This window comes from Barbus barbus (assembly GCF_936440315.1).
Source record: "Barbus barbus genome assembly, chromosome: 1".
In the NCBI taxonomy this organism is placed as follows: domain Eukaryota; kingdom Metazoa; phylum Chordata; class Actinopteri; order Cypriniformes; family Cyprinidae; genus Barbus; species Barbus barbus.
This window is the reverse complement of record NC_136729.1, coordinates 12,026,905-12,048,932: the sequence shown is the minus strand read 5'-3', so window position 1 is coordinate 12,048,932 and position 22,028 is coordinate 12,026,905. Positions and strand designations below refer to the sequence as shown.

Here is a 22,028-nt window from a genome sequence, read left to right as displayed (position 1 = left end):
TTACTTCTGAAGAGAGTCCTTCGAAAGAGTGCACATGTGTTAGGCTGTCATTGCATGTGTTTGTGTTTTTTAAGCTTAAAACAGCCCCGGTTCCTATCAACCATGTGAGGATAAGTAAATGAGATTTCATTTTGGGGTCAACTATTGCTTTCATGAAATTTCTTCTTTGCCCACAATCATGGTAGGAATATAAAGATTTATTTTCCTTGAATGTTTACAAAGCTTCATGCAATGCAAGTCTTTTGTTTTACTGTTGTAGCTTAGATGCTTCATATGTAGCTGACAACCACCTTTTAAGGATACTTGCACTCTAGAGGGCATTGTTAGTAGTTCTTTATTAGTCTGTACTTGATGGTCCTAGTACAGCAAGTCAACTCAATATTATTTGTATAGTGCTTTTAACAATGCAAATTGTGTCAAAGCAGCTTTACATCAGCTTGATATAAAGCTGGGTGGCTTTATATCAGCTTTACAGTATTTAGACGGGGAAATAGTGTCATTCTCCTCTGGCCAGATAAAATCAGCTGTTTAAATCTAGGTTAAAACAGAATCTGATTGTGCAAAGGACTCGTCTGGTTCCTGTGGTCTATTCCTGAAGGCCGTCTTGGAGACAGGGTCTTCACTGGGGATCAGTCTTGGGCGGGTAGACAAAATTTGGGTCGTAATTTAGATATACATTTAAGATGGAAAAATGCAGTTTTACAAATGCTAGAAACATGTTTTTCGAAGGAAAGTTTGCTATCAAAAAGTACGCCTAGGTTCCTAGCTGATAACGAAGAATTTACAGAGCGGCCATCAAGTATTAGATGGTGATCTAGGTTATTACATGCAAAAGTTTTTGGTCCAATAATTAACACCTCTGTTTTTTTCAGAATTTAGCAGTAAGAATTGCTAGTCATCCAGTTTTTGATATCAACTATACATTCCGTTAGTTTTGCAAATTGGTAAGTTTCATCAGGTCATTAGGTCTATATTATTCCTTTAACTTAACGCAACATTTAATGGACACATATGGGTCACTGCTTAAATTATCACGTGGAAATTCAGCACTCATAGCATACAATCACTAGAGTTAAAAAAGGCAAAGTTTCTATATGCACCAGAGATAATCAGTTTACCAAAATAGCCATTGCTTTGTGTAATACACTTTGCTTCACCATTTCAAGTGTGATGTGAAAATAATATCTCTACTTTTTTAACTTGTCGACTCGTTATTTCATATTTATTTTCACAAAATTTGAGTAAAAACAGCCTTTAAAATGATGACTGCATGCCACTGCCCGAATTAAACAACATAATGAGGTCATGTGACAAAATATTGTCGAAAACATTTAATTACTGCCTACTGTTAATAGGCTAATTAAAAAATTTAAAATAAAGTAGCATAACTCAATATTCAGTAATTAACCTAAACATTGCCTTAAAAAGTAGCTAGCCTATATAGGTTAAATGTTGACGGCTTTTTTGTTCTCTTTCCAGTTTGTCACATGGCTTCTTGACTGGGGTTGAGGTTAGATATCTGTCACGTTAAGGTATAGGCTAATATACGAGTAGCTATTTTACCAGTGTTTGTGTTTCCTCTTTCCAAAGAGTTGCAGCCTATATTTATGAGTAGCTATAGGCTGTATAGCCTACAGAATAAATTAATGATAAATTTGGATGAAAAAGGAGATTTTTTTTTTCCATTGTTATTATCGAAAGATGTAGGCGAATGACCCATTTATTATTTTTTTTATCAAATAGGCAGGGCGTCAACACACATAGTATGAAACAAAAGTTCATAGGAGTTTTGCAGTAGGCCTAACTTGTTTAGGCGTTCTCCTAAAATGGGAAAGATTTAGCAGATCATAGTGGTTGGAATAAAGGGGGAGAAGAAAATGTTGCGACATCAGAGGAAGAATTCAACAATTTTGCAGTTCAAAAAGAAAGTTGCAGAAAAATTGCCCGGGCAAGCATCTGATGCAATCATCAGATCTTATGAAAATAAAATATGGTACTGTTTTGATGACTGCACCGTAACACAGGTACGTTTGTTGGTTTGATTAGCATTATAGCACTCAAACTGTACATTTTATTAATGTCTTTAATATTTACAGACTTCAGAAGCATCACTGAAAAAGCAAGTGCTATTCTCTCTCTCTTGTGATGAATGTGAAAAGTATATTGAAAGTAGTATTTGGTAGTAAAAAGTTTTTTCTTTTTCTTTGACAGCTCAAATCTACCATGCATGCTGATGTACAGAAAAGGTAGGGGGGAAATACACTAACTCCAACTTTTTAACATGTTGATGTTTCAGAGACAAAAAAGGCTGTAAAATATTCCTTAAAATGTTTATGTTTAGTTTATGTGTATGTGTTGTTCAAAACAGCGACTCCATATCCTTTAAGGATCCTTCTAATGGGGCCTTCCAGATCTGGGAAAAGTACTTTCCCTCAAAGAATCGAGTTGGAGAAAGGAAATGGAACGATGCTTTGAGCTATGTGACCCTGGCCCCAATGTGATTCTCTGGGTCACACCAATATGTAAGTTTAGCAATCAACAACAAGGTCTTTTCCATGCCTTCATAAAAGGACTAGATTCAGGAACCACAAAACATATGATGATTATCTTCACAAAAGGGAGAGAGCTTGAAATCTTGAGCAAACCATTAAAAAATTGAATTCCGAACACAGCAAGCTTGGTAAAGTGGTCCGTAGTTGTCAGAACAGGTACCATGTCATTGAGTGCACAAAAACTGTGAATAATGAGGGAAGATGAAATCATTTGGAATGTGGTGAACAATGTAACATTGAACAAAATTCAATGTTTTGAATTTCCTTTTGATTTCCTTTTTTTTTTTTGTACATTGTTTTAAAAACATCTGACATTGACAAATTAAATTCTTGAAGAATGCTGATATCACAATCAACACATCACAATTCATAACAATTAAGCACTTTCTGAAAATTGAAAATAAAGAACATAAATGGAAGATCTCATGCTTTAACCACATATTTATTTATACTCCTTTGCATTAATTGTGTAATAATCTTACACTGTTATACATTTAAAATGTTTAACCTTACCTGCTTCCAACAATGACATTCAAATTCAAACAATGTAACAGACATTAGAAATAAATAATTGTTTTTTTTTTTTAAACTGAGTCTTTTGATTAATTATTGTTGAATTTAGAGAAGAAATAAAGTATGGTCATCTTTGCATTTAACATCATTTAGGTCTGAGAGGGTTAAGACTACAAAGACTCATAACAATTCATTTTAATAGTTCCTTTAAAAGTTGATTTATTCGACTGGATCAACAGGAGTAATGATCAGAGGATGTGAGTTCTCCCCTTTCTCACATTCTCCAGGACTGAAATATGGATAGAGCTTTTCAGGAAAAGACTGCCCAGTGAAAGAATAGATATGATACCTGGCTTCAACATCATAAAAAGAGACCAAACCCTCCTCAAAATCCACAAACACTCCCACTTTCACTGGCTTCTCTTTCAAGGTGAGTGGGACAGGGGGGTGGTCATTCGCTGCATACTCAGTCTTGTTCCTCAGCCATATAGTCCAATATCCATTCTCAGGGTTGAGTCCAATATCCCCTTTTCTGTCTATGGATTCTTTTGCCACACCTAAATCCCACTCCATCACACTGACTTGAACCTCATAGTAAAATTTCTGTGATGAGAACCCCTCCTTTCCTATTACACATGAGCAATAATTAAACCTTTTTGGGGTGTCAGGAATCTTCTGTGACTTGCCTGTATTCCAGACCTTTTTCCCATCGTCAGACAGCATGAGCTCAGGATGAGCTGTATCAGAGTCAAGTGTCACATCCACTGAAAAATGATATAAAGGTTAATGTAAACTTTTGGCCAAGTCATTATTTCACTTTTATTTATGTAAAACTTTATTTGGTGCTGAACAAATCAGTATAAAGGATTATTTTCTTTTCTGTTAGTAAAGTTTAAGGCCCCCCATAGAATGTCATCAGGCTAAAACAAAGTTTGTTTGGTGTTTGTTTCAGGAGTTTGTTCTTTGGTTATGTTGTTTGAAAAGCATACAACACATTACATATTCATCTAAACACCACTCTCAACAGCATGGGTCATGTCGGGATGCTGGCTATCAGTATCACTGCTCAGGTATTTGAAACTTCTTTTTACCCTTGACCAAAGAATGAAAAGGAACTTCACTGTGAGTATATCAGGACCATAAGACCCATTCACACCAAGAACATATAGTTGAAATCACTTTGAGAATCCATCCTGCTTTAAAGAGCTCATCCATTTAAAGTGCCAGACGATAAAACAGCAGCACATGCTTAAAATAAACAGTTATTGTCCATTGGTGTGGATGCTAATATAGTTATTGTTACCTTTATAGTTACCTTTTTTAGTATGAATGGGCCTTTAGAGTTTTACTGTTCATTTTTAATATGCTAAATGTAACTTTAAGCAGTCAGATTTACCATACCTGCATAATGTTTTATACTCCGCAGCTCTCTGCCAACTACAACAAGAATGAAAAAAAAAAGTGTTTCTGTCTGATTAAAGAGTGTATGGAGTAAATATGATTGTTACATGGTGAATATTTACCAGTTTCTCTCATTTTCTCATCCAGGACGCTCTGACGATGTGATATGGTCTTCCTCAGAATACCTCCCTGTTCAAGAGTGCTAATGCTGATGTTTTTTGAGCAGTCGGCATACTTGGGGTTGCGCAGGAGGCTAATAATCTACAACAGAAGGAAAACGGCCCTTAAGCCAAGTGTGCATGTGGCTTCATTTCTTACCATGGTTTGAGAAAGACTGACTTGTGTGAAATCCATAGGATGTGAGAGCTTCTCCAGCTCAGTTTGTCTTCTCTTTAGCTCCACGATCTCTGCATCTAGCTCTCTGATGAATTCTTCTCCTCGTCTTCCTGTTTCTTTATGCTTTTTCTCTGTGAGCTCAAGTAGCTCCGCATTGCTTCTGTCAAAGACGTCCTTAAAAAACTTGATGTTCTCTTCAGTCTCCTTCTCTTTGGCTTGCTGTTGCGAGTAAAAAGATTATAAAAATGGAAAATCATCACTACACTGTCAAAGCATGATACAGAATAAAACTAAATGATCTTGGGGACCTTGAAGTTGATTGATCAAACAAGTATAAAAACAATGCATAAGTTAAAAATAAAATCCTAATAATCAAATCAATGCCACTCACTTTGTTAAACCTCAAAGAATGTTTAATTTCTTTAATCTTCCGTAACTTGCCCTGAATATTCTGCTGCACCACAATCTTTTTATTCATCAGTAATTTCTGTGAAAATAGAAATGGATGTAGCATAGCATCAGCATGCAAATGTTGGTAATATTTATAATGTTGTAAAGAATTTTGTTCATTTTCATAGTTGTTTTACTATGAGTGTTCTAGATATAATTACCAAACACTCCTTCTCCAGAGGAACAGTATTATGAGTCCTGTGGTCACTCTCGGTGCAGAACTGACAGATGGCTGTCTGATCATCTCTACAGTAAAGATCCAGAGGTCTTTCATGATTCTTGCAAATGTATTCTTCAAGATTCTTCACAGGGTTAATTAGTTTGTGTTTCATGAGTTTTTCTGCAGTTTTATGGGGCTCCAAGTGAGACTCGCAGAAAGAGATTCCACAGTGTAAGCACGACTTAGTAGCAGTCCGCATTTTTTTCTTTGGGCAACTATCACATGACACTTCAGACTTCTCCTGGACCTCCTGTTTCCTTTTGATGCCCTCTGCAATTTCTTTAATGGTTCTATTTATGTTCAAATCTTGTTTTGAATCCAATGCCTTCCCACACAGTGGGCACATTGGGCATGGGCTACGGTCTTTGTGGTTTCTGATGCAGACCATGCAGAAGTTGTGGCCACAGGAAGTGGTTACAGGGTCAGTGAACACGTCCAGACATATGGAACACATGAGGCTTTTTTTAGACACACTGCTGGAGGAAGCCATGACTTTACAGCTAAAATCATAAACAAACAACCCTCAGTTATACATCAGTTATAGTAACTGAATTTAGCAGACAATTAGAAATAGAGGGGGGAAACACTTTTCAAGCAAACTTTTCATTAGATCCAGAATTTCAAATTATGACATATAAAAATGTATTATTATTTAATGACATTTATAGCAACTGTAAAATATATAGTGGCCAAAATTTCATCCTATAATGCTGTTGTTATTCATGCTAAAAATCTAACAAGCCGTTTTTTATTTTCATAAATTAAACAAAACGTTACACTGGTAAATGTTTTGGATTGCTTTTTTAGACAAGTAGTTGTGTATTTATTGTAATTAATAGTGTTAAAGCTGAAAGCGTCATAAAGCCACATACTTGTTGTGATGGCACGTTTGGGTGTGTATCAGTTTTGCCTTAGGGTCTATAGCCAAACCTTATAGTCAAACCTGATTTTCAGGTTTGTAGCATAGCCTATAAAACACATCAAGAATCAAATGTAACATATTTATCACTTTTCTATTCACCACAATTAAAATGCTTAAAGGTCCCCACACACTCAAGACAACTTTGTGAAATCGTTCGTAAAACCATTGCTAAACTGTCTTCAAAATTCAGTGCATCAATTTACCTTAAAGCTTGTTCAAGTCTAATCAAATTTATTCTGTTCTACACTTCTATACTTACCGTTCAGTGATTTATTCAGTCGCGTAATAGTCAATGGGCATCCAAATAAAGAGCAGCTGGATCACATTCAGTCACAACAAAAATGGAAACTTGGACGATCAAGATGAGAAACTATATAGGAACCGCTTGGCGAGCGCAGCCAATTAGGCTGCTGTAATTTGCATGTATTTGCATTTGAAGCCTCTAATTTATCATATGTTTTAGACCTGATATGTTTCATATGTTTTAGACCTAATTAATTTACTAACTCAACCCAGTAATAAGCCTATTTCTCACAACTCAACAAGGATGTGCAATTGTGCATTTGTTGAGCCAGCTTTGGATTACAGATCCATGATTTCACCAAAGCACGTATAGACAGATTTCCAAACCCAGCTTTCCTTGACTATAGCTACACGCTGTATTTCATGAACTCAAAGGAAAATTTCTTATTAAAACGGAAACAGCACATAGAATATATCGTAGGCTACAGCATTGATAAGTCCTGTTTGTTTAAATAAAAACTAATGAAAAATTTGTATTTTTTTTGTTTGTTTTTTTACTAAAGTGTAGCATATGTAAGCCTCAAAGCCTCATTCCATCTGTGTAATTTCAAAGACAGATAACACACAGCCTCCCAGCTTTATTGCAACAAACGTGTGTTTCAGGGATCACAGTGTTGCTGGTTTCTGTTTCACATTACAGGAAATGCAACTGTACAGCTGAGTGGTTACAAGAAATGATAACTGGGTCTATCTAGGTCAGCAGATCTACCAAACTAACAGGTCAACTTAAATGATGTAATTTGGCATGAAAACTGTTCAGAATTGATTTATAATTTAAACAAACTGAACAAAGCAGTAAATAAAATGAAAAAAAAAACCAATAATTAATAAAGCACGTTCACAGTAAAGTACATCCAGATGTTTATTTTTAGTCAAGTTTCAAGCTGGACAACAAGTTAAATCTGTTTACTTTTATAATAAAGGACTATATGAACATGCAAATTCATTAAAATGTACATAAATCCTTGTTTTCTTCAAACATGAACTCCTGAGATGACAATAAAGAGATGCATAAATCACGTTAATGAGGTCAGAAGTTGTGGTTGCTGTGTCCTACAACCCAGGGAAGAGATAGAATCTCTTAGATAATGTTGTTCTTTCCTTGCATGGCATTTGATCAGGATGTGACTTCTTAAACTTCTTAAGGACCTGCTTCAAAAATTAAAAAAAATCACAACATAAACCACACGACCTAAAAAAACTAACTTTTTTTTTATTATTTATTATTCTGGGCCTTATTGTTACTGATATGCAATACTACTGATAACAATACTAAATAACAAGGAAAAGTAAACATCAACTATTCAATCAAACATAAAAAAACACATATCAGCGTTGATGTCAACAGTTTTGCTAAACAATGTGACTTTGCCTTTCTGAAGAGCTCCTCGATGTCATCCTGGTGGGCATGTTGATTAAATATTTCCACAATGTCTTGGATGAAATGTGAGCCATTCTTTTCATTTCTGTAGGACACAGTATCTGTATAGAGAATACAAATTATGACATACACTGTTTGACTGGGACATCATCGCTTAGATGCCAATCAAATAAAACATAATTCTAACACATTTTTAAAACAATATAGTCGGCATTAAAGTGACACTTTACCCAAAAATGAAAATCCTATCATCATTTACACGCCCTCATGTCGTTCCAAATCTGTATGAATTTCTTTCTGCTGCTGAACACCGAAGAAAATATTTTTAAAAATGTGGGTAACCAAACTGTTCCTGGTTCCCACTGACTTCAATAGTATTTTTTCCCCCATACTACAGCAACTGTTCGGTCACATTCTTCAAATATTATTTTGTGTCAGGAGAGGAATGAAACTCAAACGGATTTGGAACTTGAGGGTAAGTAAATGATGACAGCATTTCAATTTTGGGGTGAACTATCCTATGTATGTCACTCCAATAAATATTTTTTGTGTGTGTGTTTTACATGTAATATTATCATAAATGGAGCGGAATAGTGTAAGGAAATATCTACCTGGAGTACAGGATCTCAGGCAGCAGAAGTCTTTTTCACAGTGCTCTTTTGCTCTGCTGCGTCTTGGCGCAGCGTCTTGGACAGTCACACTGCCTTCTTTATCTGTAACATGAGGGCAGCATTTGTCAAAGAATGTTGCTTGAAATGGATGAGGCTCTGACCAATCAAATATGACAACATTTTAAAGAGTTGAGTTTAACAACCAATTTTTTTTTATTTTCTAAAATAGTATTTTGTAACTCACCACCCCTACACGCCTGGATAAGGATGATTTTTGGCTTGTCCCTCAATCTAGCACAGTTCGGAGTGTTCAAGCAATTAAAAATTTCATCTGCTTGAAAAACGTCCTCTTCATCTTCATTTTCAAAAGAGTCAAAAACCCCACAGATTCCACTGGCATCGCCATGGGACATCAACACCACAAAGCAGCTGTCCGATTCAGCGTGTTCCTCTCGCTGGGCGAAGTCTCGCATGGCAGCAAGCATTCCCTGAACACCAGACCATTAAGATCAAATATTAAAAAAAATTAAAATAAAAGTTGGCTTATTTGGCTTAAATACACTTGAATGCACCTGTGCACTAAGGTCTCTGAGTGTGATCACAGTGTAACCCAGACCTTTAAGCAGCACTTCCATACTCAGCTCATCCTTGTCTGCCCCAGTCCTGTCATTTAAGTTTTTAAATTCTACATTGTTGATAAGCAGTGCCAAACGTTTTCTGTCAGTGGATTTGTATTTTATTGGGTATATCTTGACAGAGAAGAAAAGTTTTATTATTATTAATTTGCACATAATATTCAAACATAAAACCAGGCACAATAAAAAAATACAACAAACACATAGTACTTTCTCTCATCCTTAGGACAATTACCACAATATGTGTTTTAATGATAAAAACATTGTCCAGCATTTTAGAAATTTAGAAACACTCTTAGAAATAAAGGTGCTTCACGATTCCATAAGAACCTTTTTTTGTCTAAATGGTTCCATAAAGAACCTTTAACATCTTAACCTTTTTGTTTTACAAAAGGTTCTTTGTGGCGAAAGAAGGTTCTTCAGATTATAAAAAAAATATTAAAGAGATGGATCTTTAAAGAACCTTTGACTGAATGGTTCTTTGTGGAACCAAAAATGATTCTTCTATGGCATCGCTGTGAAGAACCTTTTAAGCACCTTTATATTTAATAGTGTATATACAAAATAACTTACATCATCTCCCTTTTCTTGAAGCATTTTATTTTTAAACTCAGGTTTGCATGGTATAAGCGGATCTGAAGTTCTCTGTTTGGATGCAACAAAATCATAATATGTTGTCAGAAAAGATTATATGTTTCATCAAACACATTTATTTGGTCAATTAAGTTAGATTTTATTTACCACTCTCTGTCCACAGCCATTATTGTCACACCGCACAGAATTATCGGCCGGCCTCTTCCATTCCCTGCGGCAGTTCCAGCAGAAGTTATAATTTCGTTTCATCTTGGCCGTGCAGATAGTGCAGTGTACACACAGGTTACCTCGATCTCGTCTTTCCACATGAGACTGACATCCTGGACACTGCAGCATTGACAAGCTGATGCATTCTGGATAGTTGTACTTGATGCACTTTATTACACAGATACTATTGATTCTATACATCACTGAATCAATAATGAATGGACTGTAACTGAAAATTGAGGGTTTACTGTTGTCCTTTTGCTTTATTACACACTATTTTTGTGTTTAATACTGTAAAGCTCCTTTGACACAATCTGTATTGTTAAAAGCGCTATATAAATAAAGGTGACTTGTTGTGTAAGAGTCCATATGCATGCAAACAGCAGACAGAATGATATATCTTACGGCTTTAAAGTCAAACAGTCTTCTAGCAAAGAGAGCAGCGAGATTCTCCTCTAGGAATTCCCGTTGTTTGTCTGTCAGTGGTATCAGCTGACAGATGTCCTGATAAGACAGATTTACACTGCAGGATTTCCCCTGAACATGAAATTGAGGGCAGGAAAATTCTGTCTTTTTCTGAAAGACAATAATAACCAGTTGAACAAAATTGTAACACAGGCATCAAACTCGGTCAATATGTAAACAGTATAAATAATATACATACACCAACCTGTTTAAGATAATACTTGAACCAAGCAACAACATAGTCTGTCGGCATTCGATGACCACAGGGCAATGCAACTGATAACAACAACAACAAAATACTTCACAAAGTACAAAGGCTACATAAACCAAATGCTGAAATCATGCTTTTAAATTTTAATTCCTATTAGAATGTTGATTAATTTGATTGATGGGAATAGGTCAACTCACCAAAGTCCACTCTTTCATTTGATGGCCGTACTTCAGAATTAAGACCCAATTGCCCAATATGATGTTTGTGGATATCTGGATTTGTATTTGTTATGTGGATAAAAGCAATAATACATATTTTTCTTTTTTCCTCTAAAACTTCTTTTTACAGTTAGTGATGGTCAGTGCTGGGAGTAATGCATTACAAGTATTTCGAGTTACGTAATAATATTACTTTTTCAAGTAACTAGTAAAGTAACTTTTTCCCCATTTATTGAGTGACAGTGCGCTGTCATGCTGTTACTGTAGTTCTAGACTAAATGTGCATGTGCATTAATTCATCCCACTCACAAAAAACTATTTAGTATTCATCAAAATGAATTAAAACAGTGAAATGCAAACTCAGAATATGACGCAAACCTGCAATAATTAAATATGTTAAACAACACAAATGTATTTAATCCCATTTTATTAACCAGTGTCTGTGCTGTTGACCTTTGATGATCCAGTTCAACCATACTAATAAGCAAAAATGACTTAAGATAAACTAACAATTGTGCTTCATTGTTATTTTTTTTATTGCTGAAGAGTGTTGAATCTTCTCCTGCGTTGTAATTTACAGACGTCAATTTACTTTTCCTTCAGCCTGAGGTTTATTCATGACACTTTTTGGTGTGAAAGGGCTTTTACTTTTGCTATAAATAGAACTTCTTATATTAAACACAAACAATCAAGCCCTGCTCATATTTTAAAAGTAACGCGAAAGTAACGTAACGCATTACTTTCCATAAAAAGTAATGTAATTAGTTACTTTTTAGGAAGTAACGCAATATTGTAATGCGTTGCTTTTAAGGGAAACTTTCCCCAACACTGATGATTTCACTTTCGGTTTTGCTATGGTTGTTATTTTTATATATACCAGTATTTCATTTAATCAAATAATCTTATTTTTAGCATTACTTGTATAACACTTCAAGAAATATTTAAATGGGAAAAAATAATAAAAGGCAATACTCAAGTGTTGGAAGACTCCTGCTATCGCGGCGTCTTCTTCCAAATCTTCATCCCAGATGTCATCATTTTCCGTCATTTTAACGTGTAAAATTAACTTATATCTTTTTCCTATAACGTTACTAAGCTACAGGTAAGACGAGATCCCTTGAAGTACACTAATGGTTTCCAAACACAGCCAGCACACACAGACATCAAGCATTTGAAAGGCGGAGGCGCCAAAGCTTATTGTCCCTTTGCGCTTACCGTACAATATTTATTCAATCCAAGATGGCTGCGCTCAGGGGCAGAGTGGTCACAGAATGTCTTACAACATGTATTTTTCGACAAACAGGCACAGCGAGCATTTCCACTCTTCCTATTGCTATGACAAGGAATAAGGTGAGTGGCATGTTGATCTGTTTTAATTTGCTGCCCCAAATAGGCGAAAACGGAGTAGTTCACATGACATGACTTTGACGGAAGCTAAATAGCATAGCTGAGGTTGTGCAGATTGGACCCGGTGTTCACGTCTCTTAACTTCATCTTCAAAACGCTTTACTTTAAAATTAAGTAACATAAAATCTATTTATCTGATTGTTGAATTGTTGATGAATTGCTATGTTGCCTGGTAGCAAGGCGTCATGATCTGAGTTGTGTAGTGGGACCAATAAATACATTTCACGCATTGTGCATTTTATGTGATATATTTGTGTGGTTTGTATTATGTACATTTACATAACATAATGTGACTGATTGCTCACTTCGCTTACAATTTGCCTGAATGATGAAACTAGTGTTGTCAAAAATATCGAAAAAAAATATCGATAAATATCGATACTGAAATATCTGAACGGTACCAATATTAATTTCCCGAAGTATCGATACACCGATACTAGCGGAGCTGTCACTTTCTCTTCTCTCCAAAGGCGCGTAGACAAGCACCACACGTGACCGCACTCGTCTCCTTCGCTCTGGTTAAATAGCAAAAGTGAAGTGAATAGAAAGATGACTGCTCTGGTTGTTAAAGAACACAGCAGGAGCGCTATCTGTAGGGATCTATGATCTCCGCGATGCAGAGAACGCGCACGGAATCCAGTCATAAACACGGAATTTACAGTTTAATACGGAATGTCACGGAATTTTGGATGAATTATGGATGAATTAATCAAAAGTAGGTCATTACACAAATCAAATCACGACATGGACTAGTATCTGTAAATATTAAGCTGCAAAAGTCGATTTAAATATGAATCCGGCATGTTCTGCGCGTCTCTGTGTGAATGTGCTGCACCTGCGGTTGTGTTTATGTGGCGCTCGCGGTGGTTTCAGCGTCTGCCGTCTCAATGAGGACATAAATACATCAACAATATCTCCAGAACTGATCTGAAAGGCACTTTACCAGCATTTTACCATTTGATTTGAGTAAAACTAGCGTCATATCATACACACACAGAACTTTAAAAGTATTCACGACAACCCGTCAAAATAAAAGTTCGGTTTAACTTATCCTATTAAAGACCGTGTGCCAGAAATAGGCTATATTACTATTATTAGTAGAATGTACATAATACTACTACTGTTAATTTTTTTTTAAAGAAATAATCACAAAATATTTTAATTTTAATAGTAAATCCCCTTCATTTGCCAAAAATGTAAATGTTTAATTTTTTATAAATTAATTAAAATAGTTTCATGCCTTCATCTGATATCCAGTAAAATTTAAATACACAACACAGAATTTCTGAGGGGGAAAACACATTTCATAAGGCTACTGTAAGAATAAATACAAATTGTTTGTATGCATTCAAATAATAGACATGCTAAAACACAGAATTTGGTAACAATAAAACATAAGGTGAGAAAAAAATAAAACATTTCATACGGCCCTAAACGTGTCATTTTTGTTACACTTTTAATAAATTAAATGTTCAATTGTATAATTTTCATGATTTTAATGAATTAGACATGCTTTTAGATTAATAGCATTTAATTTGACCATAAAAAAAAAAAGAGTCCAGAAAAATTCAAACGGAAAAAAACGGAATCCAGAAAAATTAAAATGGAAAAAATTGAATGTAGAAAAAAATTAAACGGAATTTGGGGAAAAATAAAACGGATTTCATAGGGCCCTATATCTGGAAATATTTTGGTTATAAAGCAAATGAGAATATCAACAAATAGAACTTTGGATTTTAATTAGTACATGTATTAGTAAACGTTAGTTTCAATTAACATTTAACTAAGATTAATAAAAGATTAATAAATAAATCAACAAATGCAGTACCTCAAGACATTTTTTTTTCATGTAAAATATACAGCATGTTCTCGACTTGTTACATTTATCTTTAAATTAAAAAAATTACCCCCTTAATATTGTGGCAGTTTTTTTCTCCATGGTATCGAAAATGGTATCGAATATCGATATTTTTCAAGGTATGGTATCGAAGTTAGAAATTCCAGTATCGTGACAACACTAGATGAAACTTTATAACTTAGGTCAATGGTTCTCAGCCAAGAGGCAGGGGCCCTCTAGGGCAAATATATATAGATTATTAACATCATTACTATAATTATTAATATATTTATATTGTTGCTATATTAATTATCTATCTTAAAATGAAACAAAAAAAATTAAAGTAAACTAAACCAAATATTTGAAAACTAAAATCAGTAAACCAAAGTCATATCTTTTGTTTTTCATTTAAGAAGAGTTGTTGACGCTTCTGCAATCATGGAATTAATTGTCACTAATGAATTTATCTATACTGACACCATTTTTGGTTAATCTATTATACTTAGTTATAGGTATAGTATTGTATTTTTATAGTCTTCCATCAAATTGCTTGTGATGTTCTTGATAACAGCGAGAACACTAATAACAGTGTCTTCTAAATGAATAAATGTAAATATCCCAAACAGCCGATTCTGTTTGTAGTTTGTTGTGTTTTAAAAAGGCTTGATTGATGCCACATTCAGACTTTTTTTCTCTGAATTCTATCTCGTTGCAGTGGTTTGTACAAAGATCACATCTTCACACTGGCAGAGGAAGTAGGGGTCCTCTAGTTAGGGCACTTCTTGGGTGTCCCAATCATGGCAAGTTCCTGCTGGTCAGTGCTGTGGCGGTCAGACACAGCAGCTCACTGGTGGGTTTCTCAAAAGGAGTTTTATTATAGTGGCAGAGCATTTCTGCTACTTCATTTAGTCTTTTCCATTCATCTCAATTAAATGAAATGGGTCTCTGAAGATCCTTTTGTGAATTGACTTCTGTGATATATTAAGAATTATTTTGCATATTTTACAGACGACAGAAACTGTGCAGAGCATTTCAACTCCAGTTGAACCTGTAGATGCTGCAGTATCCGTCCCAGTCTCCATTCTAAGTCCTTCTGCTGACCCCGCCCCCGCAGTCACTCCACCAATCACAGAGCAGGTGGCTGAGGCTCCTCTCACTGCATTGGATGTTCTGCAGGAGGTTGGAGCTGAAGCCAGCCTATCAGAGCTCGGCCTGGGCAGCCACACTCCTGTGGGCCTGATCCAGAATCTCCTGGAGTTTATGCACGTTAGCATTGGGCTGCCATGGTGGGGGGCCATTGTTGCAGGTAAAAAGGTGTTTATAATATGTGTAATTTATTGATCAAATGACTTTTAAATGTATTCATCAGCCTTTAGTCTTGGGCATCTTTGTTAATTGATTGTTAATTTGGCAGTTTTAAAGCAATACAAACCACTTAGTCTTCAGAGATAGCAAATAACTGACAAAGATAAATCTGTAGATTATTAAATTTAATGTTTTATTGTAATTGCTCTCTTTTTTGTGTGTAATTTATTGATTTATTCATTCATTTACTTTTATTTGCTATCATTTCTGTCTGTTTTTCTCAGGCACCATTTTAGCTCGGTGCGTTGTGTTCCCAGTCATTGTAAAGGGACAGAGGGAAGCAGCCAAACTGAACAATGTAATGCCAGAAATGACCAAGCTCACCAACCGCATGAACGAGGCCAAGCAGAGCGGTAACAAATTTGATTGTAAGTGTCTCATTTTCTTTGTATACTTTTTTTACTTTCTCTTTTTCTGCCTTTATGTTGTCAGAGTGTACAAATGATTTTATCTTATGCATTGCCATTTTTTAATTTCTAGTCTTTTTAGTAGTGGAACACACTGTTGTTTTTAACTATTTTTAATTTTAAAATGATTAATTTTCTTTCTTCAGTTTCAAAAGCATACACTGACTTGATGATGTTTCAGAAGAAACATGACGTGAACCCTTTGCGTGGGTTTCTAGTGCCCATGGTGCAGGTCAGTGACCGTTAATGCTTTTATTATTGTGAACAACTGTTTAGGGGTCAAGATCAAATAACCTGGTTAGTCAGCTGGTGCTTAGTAATCATATATGCCTTTTCATCCCCTTTACTCTTCAGGCTCCAATATTCATCTCTTTCTTCATTGCCTTGCGTAAAATGGCATATCTCCCCGTACCGAGTTTGCAGACTGGCGGTCTCTGGTGGTTCACAGACCTAACCGCAGCTGATCCATTTTACATTCTCCCTATTGCTGTGACTGGCACTATGTTTGCCATCTTAGAGGTAATTATTTAAAGAGTAGTTAATGAAAAATTGGACATTTATTGACTGTCGGTCTGTATCTCACACAAAGAATGGCTTCAGAAAACTAAAAATGTAGTCACAAGTAGTGTGAACCATAATAATGGTGTATTTTTGAGCTATTGCAACAGTTTAAAATATTTCAAATTGGTTTTTACAGTTGGGAGCTGAATCTGGTGTAGACAACCCCAATCTAAAGGCCATGAAGACTGTCTTCAGGATCATGCCCTTTGTGATCCTTCCTATGACAATTAGCTTCCCCACGGTTAGTCTCTCACACTCCTTCCTCCCTCGTTTTTTTTTTTAACTGTATTTGTTATTGTTTTAGTATGGTTTCTGTTTTGGTTTTCAAAACTGATGTGAGACCAGTGAGGTCCTAATTCGGCGAGAGAAGGTGCCAATAAAAGGTCCGTACACCATACTAATCAAGCAATTACAACTGTTTATTGTTTGTACACACAGCTGATATCAATAATACAGATACTGATTATAAGAAAATGCATAAAATGATGATAATCAAATCATAACACATTCAAGAAAGATAATCATAAAACCAGTGCATAATATATGAATGATCGTGAGTAAATGGATAAAAGATAATATTCGTGAATGAATAATACACTAACTTGAGCATACACTAAACCTAAAACCCCAAGCAAAGTATTATAACCAATATACAACCTCAGAACTGTGCTATCATCTTCACTCTTCAAAAGATTGGGGAACCCGTTTCAGTCACAGTGGAAGACCAACACCTGTCCGAGAAATGCTGGGAGCGATACGGCTGAGCTTCCAGTGTTTCTGAAAGAAACCCCATGTTTTATACTTCAAAATTAGGTGCGGGTTAAGAACAACCCTCCAAGTGAGAGAGAAAGCAAGTTGATCAGGCTCGATCCCCCTCTCAGTTGGGTGCACTTTGTATCAATTACAAAAGATGAACCATTACTCAGCAATATTTCTGAGGTTTCACAATAAATATATTGTGCCAGAATTCTGCACCTAGTACATATCAACGTCAGGATGTAGGTCAGTGTCCTAGACTCGTTGTTCTTTCTCAAGGAGCTAATGATGTTGTTTTGCATCAGTTGCATCCTTGAATGTATTCCCCCCTAGACTTTCAGTCTCTAAATGTTCATCCGTTGAGCGTACCACAAAAAACAACCCATCTCTTACAGTTATGGGATCTTATCTGTCTTCTCTTGTCATGCTGTAATGATTTCCATAGTGTTATTTGATCTGTGTTTAACAGGCGGTGTTCACCTACTGGATGACCTCTAACCTCTTCTCACTGGGTCAGGTGGCCTTGCTGAGGCACCCGGTCGTGAGACAGAAGTTACACATCCCGGAACGTATCACACACCCACCTTCAGCACTTCCTCCCAATGAAGGTTTCATAAAAAGCATTAAGAAAGGTGAATTATTTTTCTGTTTCATCTTCTGTATCAATGTTGCTTTAGCATTATTTATTTACTCTACTAAAACATAGTATTATCATTTTGAATCAACTTTTATTTCTATACTGAAATTTTAGTTCATGTTTTAGTAATTTTATGTGATTTTATGCATTTTATGTGCACTTTTTGCAGTTTTAAAATTTTATGTATTTTTTTTTATTTCAGTTTTAGTAATTTTAGTACTTCAATTTAAACTTTATTTTAGATAGTTGCCAAGGCAATACTTGTAATTGTCATATAATATATAATTTTTTTCAGCTTTGTAGTTATATTGTCTTATACTCTATACAGTGGGGGAAAAAATATTTGATCCCTGCTGATTTTGTACGTTTGCCCACTGACAAAGAAATGATCAGTCTATAATTTTAATGGTAGGTTTATTTTAACAGTGAGAGACAGAACAACAACAACAAAAATCCAGAAAAACACATTTCAAAAAATGTTATAAATTTATTTGCATTTTAATGAGTGAAATAAATATTTGACCCCTTTTAAAAACATGACTTGGTGGCAAAACCCTTGTTAGCAATCACAGAGGTCAGACGTTTCTTGTAGTTGGCCACCAGGTTTGCACACATCTCAGGAGGGCTTTTGTCCCACTCCTCTTTGCAGATACTCTCCAAGTCATCAAGGTTTCGAGACTGACATTTGGCAACTCGAACCTTCAGCTCCCTCCACAGATTTTCTATGGGATTAAGGTCTGGAGACTGGCTAGGCCACTCCAGGACCTTAATGTGCTTCTTCTTGAGCCAGCCCTTTGTTGCCTTGGCCGTGTATTTTGGGGCATTGTCATGCTGGAATATCCATCCACGACCCATTTTCTTCAATGCCCTGGCCCTGGTGGTACATGGCCCCGTCCATTGTCCCTTTGATGCGGTGCAGTTGTCCTGTCCCCTTAGCAGAAAAACACCCCCAAAGCATAATGTTTCTACCTCCATGTTTGACGGTGGGGATGGTGTTCTTGGGATCATAGACAACATTCCTCCTCCTCCAAACACGACGATTTGAGTTGATGCCAAAGACACTTTCACCCAGTTCTCCTCTGAATCACTGGCAAACTTCAGACGGGTCTGTACATGTGCTTTCTTGAGCAAGAGGGAACCTTGCGGGTGCTTCAGAATTTCAGTCCTTCACAGCGTAGTGTGTTACCAATTGTTTTCTTGGTGACTATGGTCCCAGCTGCCTTGAGATCATTGACAAGATCCTCCCGTGTAGTTCTGGGCCCGTATTTATCAAGCTTCTCAAAGTGCCATTTTAGTCTTAAGTGCTGAGAATTCATGAAATTTACTCCTACTTTCAAACTTAAGTATAAAAGCAAGTTATCAAATTTCATAAAGCTAAGAATCACTCTTACTCTCCCAGTTATTTAATACAGCTCGAGAGGTCTCTCAAGTGGTTAGGAGTTGGCAGTAGGGGCTTGTGATGGTGCTGAGGAGACAGACATGCACAAATCTTTCAGGAGAGGAAGAATGTTCTTGAAGTGTTTGACGACAAGCACTTAATCAAACGGTTTATTTCCTCCGTGATTCAAAACGAGCAAAGAACATTTACATTACCAAAGAACATCATAATTGACTTCAGTCTAGCGCGAGTATTAAGCGATCTACACTGTATGATGAATAAATCTCTTACCCCTTATTTATACTGCACATGTCTGTGGCGCATTACAGCTCCATGGCCACCGGAGCTGATCAGCCGCGCCGTGGTAAGTTTCTGAAGCGGCTCTCTGCGCTGCATCACTAAAGATAGGCACCTAGTCTATTTTTGACAGATAATAATAATAATTGTCTTGCTGTCATCAAAGGCATCAGCAACAGGCGATATCTTTGACTATAGTCGATACACTATACTGTCGTCTATCGGCACCCTAAATTGAGTTGTGATGATGCTTTGTTTCCTTGCCAATAATGCATTCTCTTGAAGATACTTTATTGTCATGTGTGTTGAAAGTAAACTCCTATTAGGAATTTAACCCAAGTGAATTTATCTGAGAATATTCTTAATTAAGGAAATCTATTCAGTGATTGGTCCATGCATATGTTGTCATCCAAAATCCCGTTTGTGGCACTGCAAAGTGTCGTGAATCATCTCTAAAGCCTGGAATACACTGCACGATTTTTGCCCTGATTTTCCCCTGATTTTCCAGTCTGAACAAGTTGACGCTAGTTGAGGAAAGTCAGAGCCAGTCTGCAGATTACAGCTGACAGATTCCACAGAAAATCGCGTAGTGTATGATGGTCGCAGACTCTGATTTTTTTAGCTTCAGACTTTGATTCTATCCAGTCGTCGGATATCAAACATGTTTGATGTTTTCAGCCGATTTTAGAACACATGCTGTTTTCATGCGTCTCCTAGCAACAAGGCGCAGGTTTCTGCATGAGTTTGTTGTGATCGGAACAACTTTAAAGTCTGGTAGTGTATGATCCTCGGCCGTATAGTGTATGATGCCCAGTTTTCCTTTGTCACTACTGTATTTGCAAAGTCGGTAAGTGTATGATGCCTGGTGTTTTAAAAATCTGTTCAGATTTTAAAAATCGTGTAGTGTATACCAGCCTTTAGACTGACACTTAAGATTTAGTCCTACACTTTGCTTAAATTACAACTGAGATGATTAATAACTAACTTTTAAGCACAGCTTTGAGCCAAGAATTTTTTTCACTTAAGTCAATTCTTAGCAGTGTTCTTGAGAGTAACTCTTAGAGGCTTGATAAATACGGGCCCCGGGCTGATTCATCACCATTCTCACGATCATTGAAACTCCACGAGGTGAGATCTTGCATGGAGCTCCAGACCGAGGGAGATTGACGGTTATTTTGTGTTTCTTCCATTTGCGAAGAATCGCACCAACTGTTGTCACCTTCTCACCAAGCTGCTTGGCGATGGTCTTGTGGCCCATTCCAGCCTTGTGTAGGTCTACAATCTTGTCCCTGACATCCTTGGACAGCTCTTTGGCCGTGGTGGAGAGTTTGGAATCTGATTGATTGATTGCTTCTGTGGACAGGTGTCTTTTATACGGGTAACAAACTGAGACTCCCTTTAAGGGGAGCTCCTAATCGAAGCTCCTTACCTGTATAAAAGACACCTGGGAGCCAGAAATCCTGCTGATTGATAGGGGATCAAATAATTATTTGACTCATTAAAATGCAAATCAATTTATAACTTTTATGAAATGCGTTTTTCTGGATTTTTTTGTTGTTATTCCGTTTCTCACTGTTCAAATAAACCTACCATTAAAATTATAGAATGATAATTTCTTTGTCAGTGGGCAAATGTACAAAATCAGCAGGGGATCAAATAATTTATTTTCCCCACTGTATAATGTTTCTGTATCTGTCCACCTCAGGATGGAGCAATGCCCAGTTGGCTCAGCAGCTGGAGGAGAGAGAAAGGAGAATTAAAGGACACCTGGATATGGCAGCCAAAGGTGAGGGTTTGCTCTCTATAGCTCTATTTCAAAACCTAGTGAACTGCCTATGCTGTCTTCTGCCTGCACTACTGCTCAAAATACAAAAAAACCCCAGGTATCCTTTTGAAAATACGTGCACCTCTGTTGTCATACTATGAATGTGTGCGCAGTTGTGAAGCTATATTGGGTGTTAGTTTTTTTTTTCCATTTATCCCTGCCCCTTTTTTTTTTTTTTAAAGGTCCTCTGAGGCAGACTTTTACCCACAACCCCCTTCAGCAGTCAGCAGCACCAATGTCGACAGGAAAATCAAGTCATTCGAAGCAAGACAAGAAGAGGCCGTGGGAAGATACGATTGGTTAACACCTTGATGGAGAATTGTGAAGGCTTTGTACATATGTATTGAGAAGGACTAAGGGATGGGTGGTAAAGTTAAGACTAAATAAGTATTTAATGGAAAAGATGTTGTGCTGTGTCTTCTTGCCATTAAAGAGCAATCTTATTTCCTTCCGCTCTCTATTCATTTACATGCATACATACACAAACAAATCTCTGTTTAGTAGTGTTTAACCAAAGCACTTAAACAACAATGGCTGAC

General features: G+C 36.4%; 3 protein-coding genes across 5 annotated transcripts; 1 reads left to right on the top strand and 2 right to left on the bottom strand.

Moving 5' to 3' along the window:
- Positions 1 to 2,982: 2,982 nt before the first annotated feature.
- On the bottom strand, positions 2,983 to 6,743 carry LOC306862202 (E3 ubiquitin-protein ligase TRIM39-like). 2 transcript variants are annotated; one of them, XM_079404934.1, is made up of 8 exons: positions 6,654 to 6,743; positions 6,345 to 6,440; positions 5,414 to 5,972; positions 5,194 to 5,289; positions 4,806 to 5,021; positions 4,589 to 4,727; positions 4,467 to 4,502; positions 2,983 to 3,829 (listed from the first exon to the last, which is right to left on the bottom strand). In XM_079404934.1, the coding sequence occupies exons 3-8, from the start codon at positions 5,960 to 5,962 to the stop codon at positions 3,285 to 3,287; spliced, it is 1,581 nt and encodes a 526-aa protein (XP_079261060.1). In that variant the 5' UTR covers positions 5,963 to 5,972; positions 6,345 to 6,440; positions 6,654 to 6,743; the 3' UTR covers positions 2,983 to 3,284. The 2 variants fall into 2 exon arrangements, with proteins under 2 accessions (XP_079261060.1, XP_079261061.1); XM_079404935.1 differs by lacking the exon at positions 6,345 to 6,440 and having other exon boundaries at positions 6,654 to 6,740.
- A 450-nt stretch (positions 6,744 to 7,193) lies between these two features.
- Positions 7,194 to 12,218, bottom strand: casp23 (caspase 23, apoptosis-related cysteine peptidase). Its single transcript, XM_079413868.1, has 11 exons — positions 11,992 to 12,218; positions 10,999 to 11,073; positions 10,796 to 10,866; positions 10,531 to 10,701; positions 10,066 to 10,245; positions 9,898 to 9,969; positions 9,262 to 9,438; positions 8,934 to 9,177; positions 8,690 to 8,791; positions 8,070 to 8,179; positions 7,194 to 7,846 (listed from the first exon to the last, which is right to left on the bottom strand). The coding sequence occupies exons 1-11, from the start codon at positions 12,065 to 12,067 to the stop codon at positions 7,751 to 7,753; spliced, it is 1,374 nt and encodes a 457-aa protein (XP_079269994.1). The 5' UTR covers positions 12,068 to 12,218; the 3' UTR covers positions 7,194 to 7,750.
- A 20-nt stretch (positions 12,219 to 12,238) lies between these two features.
- On the top strand, positions 12,239 to 21,938 carry oxa1l (OXA1L mitochondrial inner membrane protein). 2 transcript variants are annotated; one of them, XM_079393715.1, is made up of 10 exons: positions 12,239 to 12,369; positions 14,979 to 15,113; positions 15,272 to 15,569; positions 15,853 to 15,996; positions 16,182 to 16,267; positions 16,390 to 16,554; positions 16,733 to 16,837; positions 17,870 to 17,984; positions 21,370 to 21,450; positions 21,672 to 21,938. In XM_079393715.1, the coding sequence occupies exons 1-10, from the start codon at positions 12,259 to 12,261 to the stop codon at positions 21,791 to 21,793; spliced, it is 1,362 nt and encodes a 453-aa protein (XP_079249841.1). In that variant the 5' UTR covers positions 12,239 to 12,258; the 3' UTR covers positions 21,794 to 21,938. The 2 variants fall into 2 exon arrangements, with proteins under 2 accessions (XP_079249841.1, XP_079249840.1); XM_079393714.1 differs by having other exon boundaries at positions 12,242 to 12,369; positions 17,822 to 17,984; positions 21,672 to 21,937.
- Positions 21,939 to 22,028: the final 90 nt, after the last annotated feature.